Below are 10,654 nucleotides of genomic sequence, written 5' to 3'. Positions count from 1 at the left end.
ATGGACGCCCGCAAAAAAGTTGCCCAACCACTAACCTAGTGTACGTTTGGACCTCACCAACTGACTGCTGTTCAAACTCCGACCTGGTCAAGAAGACGACAGTTGTAATCAAACACTTTCGGCAAAAAAAGGAAAGAAGTGGAAATGCTGAGACGCAGCACCATTCCTTGAAAGAAAAACAACAAAACGGTTTATTTATTTTCTTAAAAAGAAACAATGTTTGCAGTTTTCATAACGACAAACTCTTTTTTTTTTTCCAAAATACGTTTAACACGAAGACCTGCAAACAAAAGAACATGAAGGTTTCCAACAAACGACAAAAAACACCTGCCACTCACACACTTCTGCCACTAGGTGTTGCTATTTGCAAAGTGCTCCATGTAGTCCACTCCATGCTAGCCAGTCAGTCCACTTGGCTGCCGATGATACCCAATTCAAGGGACGGCCGCATGACGTCATTCCCGCTGCGACTCGACAACACGCACACATTTACACATGAATGGAGTCCGGTCAATGCGCTCCCGACAAGCAGCATTGTAAGTCCTACGTCTCCATCCTCCAGACCAGACCAAAGGTTCGCCCACTAGATGGCAGAAGACACAACAAACTCGTTTACGTCCATGACGTAACATTTCAGTTGTCAGACGACCTTTTTGTTTGGTGGCGTGCCGTTTGATTTTTTTCCCCCCGTTAAAACTCTGCTTCCCAAAAGTCACGCTTTTACTGGAAATTACAGGATGTGCTGAATTTTTTTTTAAAAAAAAACCTTTACAGGTGAACTTTGACCTTTTGACTGTCCGACTGTTAAATGTTTGAGAACTTTTTTGCACAGCAAGAAGCTAAAGTGTAAAACAGTTAGCACATTAGCTAAATTAGCATGACATGTTGCATAAAATAATTTCAAACATGGTGGTTTTAACGCCACAAGTGACTTATATAACTACACATAACCTTGTGGCTTACAGGCGAGTTATGAGTTCCTGGTGAACTTTTATCCATGAGTATTACCTTTAGCCAACAGAGCTCTCCTCTCCTAAAAAGCTGGAAGGCGTTCTCGCGGTCAAAGCCCCGCCCTGCTTTGAATGCATGCCGAACCCATGCCTGTCTTTGTCGTTTTCTCTCCATGTTGTACACTATATTTGAGGTATATTAATCATTTTGTGTTTAAAATGTGTATCATGTTCTGTACTTTTTTTTATTTGCTTCAATAAAGATTTTGAAATTAAAAATAGAACATTGATCAATTCCATGGTTTTCCAAAAGCAGTCTAAAAAAAAAAGATATTTGATTTAAAAGAAAATGAAAACAGACAATTTTTCTTTAACATTCGATTCAAAAGAGAACAAAAAGACTGACGCACAAAAATAGGTTGTGACTCAATGACATTATCTCTCCGAATCCTCAATGAATGCATTTCAATCCATTTTGTATAATTCATAGAGCGGGCAAGGTTTGTCTAGTTACAGCCGTCAAAAGTAATGATCCGTACACTCCTTGATTCACAAACATTACAACCCCGGATGTTGCTTACTGCTCTAGTTTTGTCAACAGTTTGCACCCGGACTCAAATACTGTATCTTATTTCCAAAAAGTAGGGGACATTTCTTTTGAAATGATACTAAAGATGACAAAATGAATCGATTCATCGACAACTAACCAATTATCATAATAAATCGACAACTGTTTTAATAATCACGTCATCGTTTACAGACATTTTGTTCACTTAAAATTGTTCACATTGTGTTGTAGGATAAGGGTTCACATTTTCTTGGATCATTTGATTAATTGATGGAATAACCCACATAATAATCAATTCTAAAAAAAAATATTTGCGAGTGACAGCCATAAAAAAATATAAAAATAGGTAGGCCTACTACTCTTGTAAAATGAAACAAAGATCTTGCTGACATTTTCGACCAATTTTCACGAAAAAGGCGAAATCAAGAAAGTGGAAAACATTTCCTCAAGAGCAAAACGGCAGGCCTTCCAGTTACAAAACAAAACATGGTACGGAAGCACTTGGCGTCCGAGGAGTGGCTCTAGTTCAGAGGTGGGCATCGAGGGCCGGAGTCCAGCAGGTTTTGCATGTTGCCCTTCTCCAACACAGCTGATATGTGATCAGCTCGCCGGCAAGCTACGCATAAGCCTGCTAACGACGCTGTTGATTGGAATCAGCTGGTGTTGGAAGTTGGAAGAATCCTCCAAAAGCCGCAGGACTCCGGCCCTCGAGGACCCAGATCGCCCACCTCTGATCTAGTTGCTGTGTTTCTATGCGCGAAAGGCAGGCGGACGCTCGGCGCATGCGCAATTCCTACAACGCGATTTGCACAAGGCTCTAGCATCAAAGATGGCGGGAGCCTCCGACCCGCTGGAGGACATGCTCTTCAATGAAGTGGACGAGAAGGCGGTCAGCGACTTAGTTGGCTCTCTCGAATCGCAACTAGGGGAGCCCGAGGGCCCCGCCGCGTCCTATTCTGCCGGCAAAGGCGACGGAGCTCCGGCCGCCGACACTCACTTGTCAGGGAAAGTGCGCGAGCAGGAGCCGCAACAAGGACACCCGGGGGCAGCTTTAAAGCTCCAGCCCGCCGCCGCCGCTGCCGCCCAGCTTCTCTCCTCGTCCTCGTCCTCGTCCTCGTCCTCCCCCGGCGGCGGGAGCGCGGCCCCGGCGGCCCCGGTTGGCGGCGTGGCCGGCCCGCAGACGTTCGGGCCGCCTGCTTCGGGCTCGCCCCACCCCGCGCCGGCAGTCCAAACTTTGAGCGCCCAGCCCGCCTCCGCCGCTGCTAGCTTCCAGCGGGCTACCGGAGCCAGCGGCCGGACGGCGTCGCCCGGCGTGCAAAGTTTGAACGGAACCGCGGGAGCCGTCAAGTTGCTCATCTCTGCCCCCCCTGCAGCGACGGCGTCGACTACCACCACCGGCACCGCACCAACAACAACAACAACCGCCGCCAGCAGCAGCAGCAGCAGCCCCCTTACGGCCAACTTCCTCCCCGGAGCCCAGTCCGCCACTCCCGCCACTCCCGCGGCTCCCTCCGCCTCCCAGCACGGACTCCCCAGCGCCGCTCACAACGGCCTGGAGCCCAAAGGCGGTCCTGCGGCACCCCCGGGGTCCCCCTCGCCGTCTCAGGCAGTGAACCACAGCAAGATGCTGGTGCCGGGTCAGGCCGCTTCCGGCAACTCGGCCGTCCTGACCCGCACCCCGCCGCCTCCCGTTGCGGCCCGCTCGCCCGTCGCCCAGCCTCTCCTCGTGCCCCCCGGGGTCAAACCCACCGTCAACGGGCTGGCGGTCAGAGCGGCCGGCACCGTCCAGCTCCAGAGACCCGGGCTGCCGACCGGTACCGGTGCCGTCCGTCCGGCCGCCCCTCATCCCCCGTTGGCCGTCCGGCCTCAGCAGCAGGCCACCATCCAGCTGCCGCCCGGGTTCACCATGCCCGCAGGTGAGCTGCTCGACCGCGCGTCCTTCCACCTGACGGGAAGGAGTCACCTGTCCGTGTTTGTCGCCTGCCAGGTATGGTTCTGGTCCGCATTGAGACGGGTCAGTTGGTGATGGTGCCGCAGCAAGTTCTGGCCCAAGCGCAGGCCAAGACACAGCAGAGTCCCGGAGTGACCGCCGTACCTCAGAGACCCTCCGGGCCCACTGCACCCACCGCCATCCGGGTCAGCGCCGCCGCGCCGGTGAGTTGTGACGGCACCGCCTAACACATACAGTCTTGTGGATGATTGTGTGTGTGTGCGTGTGCGTGTGCGTGTGCGTGTGCGTGTGCGTGTGCGTGTGCGTGTGTGTGTGTGTGTGTGTGCCCGCAGGCTCCTGCTCCACCTCAGAACGTCCGTCTGGCGACGGCCCCTCACGCCAGACTTCTTCAGGCTCCACCCTCCTCTTCCTCGGTCTCGCCATCCTCGTCCTCCTCGCTACAGGTGAGACTTTTTCTCCTCTGAGTTCTGTGACAAGTTCAAAAATATTATCCAGCGATAAGCTGGCGAGGATTTCCATTTCGAGAGGTTTTCGAAGCGTCAGGCTTGCGCTAAAGTCCGAGCGTGACTTGAAAAGATGAACAGTTTATTTGTTGACTTGAACCGGACTACTGCTCAAATGGGACCAATCAAGTGTGGCGTAAAGTTCACATGGCAACAATCATGCAAGCAAATCTGAAATCTGTGCCTTTATCACTTCAACTTTTCATTTTTCAACGGAATCATCTGGATGTTCTCGGACACTTTTTTCCCAGCCCCGTTATCGCGTGTAAGTACGAGTACTCGAGTATTCACCGATACCAAAAGTACTTAAAAAAAAAACATTTTCAAAGAAAGGCCTGTATTTCCAAATGTTCATCATTTTTCCTCGAAATTGCATGACATTTTCTATGATCTTTTTCTCGTTTGTTCATAAAATACATATTTTGGATGGAACACAAAATAAAATGAATTTTAACAGATAAATACGGTATGAAAGGAAACGAATAATCCGGTGGTAAGTTGCCACTTCTTTTATCCAAGATGATTTCCCCCAACTTGATTGCAGTTTCATGCTGAGGGCCAACCATCAATATCGGGTATTTCCATGAAAATTGCTGCCATTTTTGCAAGAATTTTGTAAATCAGATCATGAGTTTTGGAGAAAAGGACTTTTATTTTTATTTTTATGTCTTCTAAAAAAAAATACCTTTTTGGGGGAATGTTTTTGTGTGATATTATTTCTTAAAAATGTGGTCAAAAGATGCTTGCAAATTGGAGTGAAGGTGTTGATTTTTCAACAAGACATTTTCATTTCCTGTGCCACTGCCGGACGGCCTTCTCCCATTGGCTGACGAGTTTCAGTTGAAAAATATCCACCAATGAGCTCGTACTGAAATTCCAAGAGCTTCTTCAAGAGCATGCGGCAAAAAGGTTTCAATCGGTGTGAAAACGTGGAGTGAAACAGTGCAAATGGAAGCGGATTGCTGAGGGGAATCCATCGCTCGTGGATGTCCGCCGGCAATTGTTCTTTTCCTGCCTCCCGCAGGCCTTTGAAGTACTTTTTCCTGATTTGGGCGCACAAAAGCGCCGGCCACTTTGCTTCACGTCGCTAATGCAGGACATTTGTTGATTGCCGCTGCTATGGCGCTGTTGTTTTGTGTCCTAGGCCGTCACGGTGACTTCGAGCGCTGCCGGCGTCTCGGTCAAGATGGCCCCACCCCTTAAGACGCAGACGGCAATGACGGCGGCCGCCGAGGCCACGGCGGTCACCGCCACGGTGGCCGCCGTCAAGTCGGCGGCGGCGCCCACGAGTGGCGCGGCGGGGCCCGTGAGCACCTTGGCAGCGCCGGCTGCCGCGCCCGGCGCCGGCAGAGTGACGGTGGTGTCGCAGGTGCGTGTGTTTGGGGGGTGGGGTTACCGTGGCGACGGCGGGGCAACCTTTGTTGTGCTGTCATGTGGGCAGGAAATGCAAGAAAACGTCAAGAAGTGCAAAAACTTCCTGGCCACGCTCATCAAGCTGGCGTCCAACAACTCGCCATCGCCCAACACCTCCAAGAACGTCAAATCGCTCGTCCAGGACCTCCTCGTACGTCACCGTACGGTGTGTGCGTCTGTGCGCGCGTGTGTACCACTGGCCTAACGTGCGTGTGTGTGTGCGCGCGTGCCAACAGGATGCAAAGATCGAGCCCGAGGAGTTCACCAGTCGTCTGCAGGCGGAGCTAAAGTCGTCCCCGCAGCCCTACCTCATCCCCTTCCTCAAGGTCGTCATCATCATCATCACTCTTCATCATCATCATCATCATCGTCGTGTTCATGATGTGGGATGAATCGACATGAAATGTTTTTTCGTCTTCAGAAAAGTCTTCCTGCCTTGCGTCAGTCGCTCCTCAGCAGCCAGCAGACTCTGACCACGCCCCCCTCCTCCGGCTATGCCCCGCCCCCAAACGCCGCCATCCGCCCGCGCTTGCCTGTCGGGACGCCCGCCGTCCGGATGAACGCGCCGCTCGCCACCGCAAACGTGGTATTTTCCAATATTTGTGTCACCACAAAAAGAATTGTGTGCAAATGGCTGACAAAAAAAGTAACCACGCAAGCAACCTTTTGTTTTTGAGGCCATGGGTCGTGGCGGCGTGCAGACTGTTCGCTCCCCCCTGGTGGTGGGTGTGAGAACTCCAGGCAAGTGTCGGCGAGTCTTCCTTCCAGCAGGTGGCGCCGTTGTGACGCCAATAGGACAGCGAATTGCCATTTTGCTGGTCTTGTGCAGGTGCGCTGATGCGAGGACCCACCGCCGTGGTCGGGAAGGGCGTGGTCACCTTGGCGGCGCCGGCCAATCAGAAGAAGCTGGGAGACCCGGGGGGCGGGACTTTCAGGTCAGTCGTCTAACATTTTTCACTGACAGCTACCGCTAAAATATTTAATGTCCAATATATAATATTCTATTCTGGTTGTGGCGTTACCATCAATTCCGAAGTTTAAAAAAGATAATATGAAATATAATACCAAAATGAAAGTCGCCAGAAAAAGTTGGAATCCAAGAGTAAAAGCATTTTTTCCAAGGAAAATATTTAGCATCTTTGCAAGAGCATAAATGTTTGTTGTGAGGATAAAAACAAAACCCCAAAAAGAATAGAAAGAATTCTTATTGATTAGTGGCGGTCCGATTTGTGATTTCTTTGGCCCAAAGGTACGATAGGGAGAGGCAACGATTTCAATAGTTTGAATTGATCGTCATACACGCGTGGACCAACTTGATGAAGGAATTGTTGGATTACTTTTGTGAAAAGTGTTCTGCCAATACAATTTTGATCATGTGGTGTGGACGAAGGGCCCTTTTTCAAGGACTATTGACCGCGTTGCAGGGACGACGACGACATCAACGACGTGGCCTCCATGGCCGGCGTCAACCTGAGCGAGGAGAACGCTCGCATCCTGGCCACCAGCTCCGAGCTGGTGGGCACCAAAATCCGCTCGTGCAAGGACGAGGCCTTCCTGCCCGCCGGCCTGCTGCACCGACGCATCATGGACACGGGTGAGAAAACGGCCATCACAAGATGACGGACGCCGATCGCCCCCCCCCCCCGCTCGCTCGCTCGTTCGGCTTGCCCGATACTTCCCGGCCATGGCTTTGTCTTGCCCGAGACAAAATTTGTCTTGGCTGTTAGCTACGGGCATTTCTGCTCCCTGGCACAATTTGGGTCGTCCAATCAATGGGGCACATTGAGGGTTGAGGGTTGAGGGTTGGGGGTTGGAGGGCAAACCTCCAACCCTCAACTTGAGAAGGGGAAGGGGGTCTTACATTGGATTTCTAATGAAATCCATTCAACTTGGGAACCCTGCAGGATGTGTCCCGAAAGTCAACTCGGCAAAAGAAGCTTTTGTTTTTGACTAGTGATGTCAGTTAAACATTAAATCATAGACTCATTTTTAAAAAATCGATCGGATTAATCATGCATTAACGCCGATGAACTCATTGACTGGCAGCCCTTTTGACTGAAGCAATCCCCTTCACTCCCGGCTGTTTGACTGGATTTGGACTGATTTTGCAAGGCCCACAGAATGTTGTGTTCTATTGCTATCAAAACATGATCGTTTCAAATCATTTCTACCTGTTTCCGTTTTGCAGCACTTCGCATTTGAATATAGCTAAATTTCATCATTATTCATGAATCTGTTTAGAATTGTGAGTAATTGATGTTTTTCTCAACGTGGCCCTGGTTGATCTCTTATACTCGGCTGCCACCTGCTGGCCGTTTTTGTAATAACCATTGCTTCAAGCATTCTATTCAGTTGAGAGGCTGCATCAAAGCCTTCTGCATGCTCTAGCATAAACAAAACAAACGTATAAATGCGTCTTTGGGAGCATGGTAATGTTTCAAATAGAACGCATTCATATACGTTTTTGGGAGCCAACGAGTTCAAGTGTTGTGGATTTGCCACGCAGCTAAATGTGGTTGCTCACTCGTCCGCGGAATGAATGGAAGTGGCGGTGAAATGTTGTGTTGCGTCATCAGCTCGGAGGTTGGGCGTGAGCGAGGTTCCTCTGGAGGTGGTCAACCTGGTGTCGCACGCCACGCAGTCGCGACTGCGCTCGCTGCTGGAGAAACTTTCGGCGCTGGCCCAACACCGATCGGATGCCGTCAAGGTGAGCGGCAGACACAAACAAACGTCCGGCCGGCTTCAGGATGGACGTGTTGGTGACGACCCGCTTGCCGTTGCGCTCAGGATGAAGAGCATCACGAGCAGACGGCCGACGTTCGCTCCCAGCTTCGCTTTTTCGAGCAGCTGGAGCGTCTGGAGAAGCAACGGAAGGACGAGGAAGAGAGGGAGATCCTGCTCAAAGCCGCCAAGGTCCGACACGCGCGCCACAGGGCCCGACACGCGCGCCACAAGGCCCGACACGCGCGCCACAAGGCCCGACACGCGCGCCACAAGGCCCGCTGGGCCCGTCCAATCTCCGCCTCATTTGTCTGTGCGTTGCGTTTGTGTGGCAGAGTCGCGCCCGGCAAGAGGATCCCGAGCAGGCCCGCCTCAAGCAGAAGGCCAAAGAGGTTCGTCGGCGCCGCTCGCTTTGCTGCTCAGGATGCCGGCACGACAAATCAAAGTTCTTTGGATGTGTTTGTTGACAGATGCAGCAGCAGGAGTTGGCTCAAATGCGCCAACGCGACGCCAACCTGACGGCGCTCGCCGCCATCGGACCCAGAAAGAAACGCAAGATGGACTCGCCGGGCGCCGCTGCTGCCGAGGTAACGCGCCGCAGCCGCCGCTCCCGTCTGTCCATAACGGCTCCTTTTGTATGGAGGACCAAAAGTGCCAAAATTCAAAAGAAAGAAATGACTAAAAGTGAAAATAAAAACGCATATCAAAAAAATTGCATTTGAAAATGAATCCAGAATGAAATTCAAATGAGGGGGCGTGTCTTGGGTTGGACTCCGCCTTTGCAAACTGCCTTTGGATGGTCGAATTGCGACTTGAGTTGCTCGACACCAAGTTAAAGTGACAGTGGACAAGATGGTCGTCCATTGCTGGAAGTCGGCGAGACTTCCTTGTTTGCCGAGCCGCTCACTCGGCAAATCAAAAGCGTCCAACCCAAGACACGCCCCCTCATTTGAATGACATTTCGTCCGGGCAATTTGGACCAAAACTGCCAAGATTTTCAATGACTAAAAGCGAAAATAAAAACCGATATAAAAAAAGATATGATTCAAAAGTCTTGGCATGTCATAAATTCCGATCAGTGACACAAACTGACGAGCTTGAGCTAGCAACAACATACGTCGCTCATTGGCTGACACTCGGACGCCTTTTAAAGCCACACGCATTCAAACGTCACAGATACGACAGTGGAGAGCGTGAGTACGGCGACCCCGAGTGGCCGCAAATCATACCGAAGCCTCGTCAATATTTGCTGTTCAGAAATGTTGTCAACAACAACATAAATCTAAGTTCACCACTTTGTGGATTTTGGTTGACGGCGCTTGTGCAACGTGAGCCCCGCGACACACGACGGACTCGTGTACTCGCAACGCACACACGCCAAGCCAATGAGTGGACGCGAGCAAAGTGGCGTGACTGTGACGTGCTCGCTCGTCTGTCCATCCACAGGTGTCGTCGGCCGCGGCCTCGTCGGCGCCGGCTGTGTCGTCGCCGCGGCAACCTTGGCGTCAGCGCATCACCAGAGTCAACCTCAGGGACTTGATTGTGTGTCTGGAGCAGGACGGCAGCACCGCGCGCTCGCTAACGCTCTACAAGGCGCTGCTCAAGTGAGGATGGGGAAGGCCCCGGCCGCCCGTCCACCCGCCCGCCCAACCCGCCAGGCCGGCCCCGCCCCCTCGCGCTCTGTGAGCGAGGACACACCCCGGCTTCCCCCTCCTCCCCGTCCCCGGCTTGTGCGCCGTAGTGTGCCTTCCCCGTCGCCGCGGCAACACCACTTCCTGCCGTCACCACATTCGGCGTGCGGACGGGTCAGCCGGCAGTTGATAGCATGAAGCTAACGAGCGGCAGCTGGCATTTGCCAGCCCATCTTGTATCAACTAAACGTGTGCGCTCGGTTTCACAACACTGAAAATGTGGTGGCTCCACCCACACAGCCAATTGAACCAATCAGAGGCGACCTGGCCGATAATCATCATGATGACATTTGATGAAATGCGAGCAGTTAGCAGGCACTTGCTTTTCCCAATGTAACGCTCAAGCTGCCATGCTAACATGCTAAAGGATGCTAACCACGTGGGGATTGTTCAAGTCAAGAGGCAGAAAGGCGGTTCTGCTTTGCTTCTGGCCTCGTCCGCAGCGGCACACTTTGATCTTGTCGTGCAAAATGCAGTTTTTCTTCACTTTTTAAGACTTTTTGCAGGTTTTTAATGATTTAAATGTTTGTTTGGGTTTCTCCTTTGTTTGGTTCTTGTGACGAGCGCCGCGGTTGGTCAGTCGGTGCCAACTTTTACGATTATTTATATTTCCTACATTCTCTACTCAATCATGGACTTTTACACCTGTTTGTACCTTGACTCAAATGAAATAAAAAGCTTGGGAAAGTGCGCGTGACGTCACTGCACGCTGGTGTCACCACGGCGAGGCGATGGCTGGCTTTTGACCAAATCAAATGTACGGTCTCATTTATTTATTTTTTATTTGATGGTGATAACATCAAATAGTAAACACTACATAGACAAGTTCCAACACAGATCTAAAGAGCTGTTGCATC

General features: G+C 51.3%; 1 protein-coding gene and 1 long non-coding RNA gene across 2 annotated transcripts; one reads left to right on the top strand and one right to left on the bottom strand.

The window, feature by feature from the left end:
- Positions 1-8: 8 nt before the first annotated feature.
- On the bottom strand, positions 9-1,058 carry LOC144054073 (uncharacterized). The gene is made up of 3 exons (XR_013294590.1): positions 1,009-1,058; positions 339-583; positions 9-166 (listed from the first exon to the last, which is right to left on the bottom strand). It is a non-coding gene; the product is annotated as an uncharacterized LOC144054073 (long non-coding RNA).
- A 995-nt stretch (positions 1,059-2,053) lies between these two features.
- Positions 2,054-10,487, top strand: LOC144054048 (transcription initiation factor TFIID subunit 4-like). The gene is made up of 15 exons (XM_077569099.1): positions 2,054-3,434; positions 3,506-3,672; positions 3,802-3,912; positions 5,117-5,341; positions 5,414-5,536; positions 5,622-5,711; positions 5,807-5,971; positions 6,063-6,126; positions 6,215-6,320; positions 6,810-6,979; positions 7,962-8,092; positions 8,173-8,298; positions 8,442-8,498; positions 8,577-8,693; positions 9,553-10,487. Exons 1-15 carry the CDS (start codon positions 2,348-2,350, stop codon positions 9,712-9,714), a joined length of 2,901 nt encoding a protein of 966 aa, XP_077425225.1. The 5' UTR covers positions 2,054-2,347; the 3' UTR covers positions 9,715-10,487.
- The last annotated feature ends 167 nt before the right edge of the window (positions 10,488-10,654 follow it).

This window comes from Vanacampus margaritifer, chromosome 6 (genome assembly GCF_051991255.1).
Source record: "Vanacampus margaritifer isolate UIUO_Vmar chromosome 6, RoL_Vmar_1.0, whole genome shotgun sequence".
NCBI lineage: Eukaryota > Metazoa > Chordata > Actinopteri > Syngnathiformes > Syngnathidae > Vanacampus > Vanacampus margaritifer.
The sequence above is the reverse complement of the archived record's forward strand: the minus strand, read 5'-3'. Positions and strand labels throughout refer to the sequence as shown.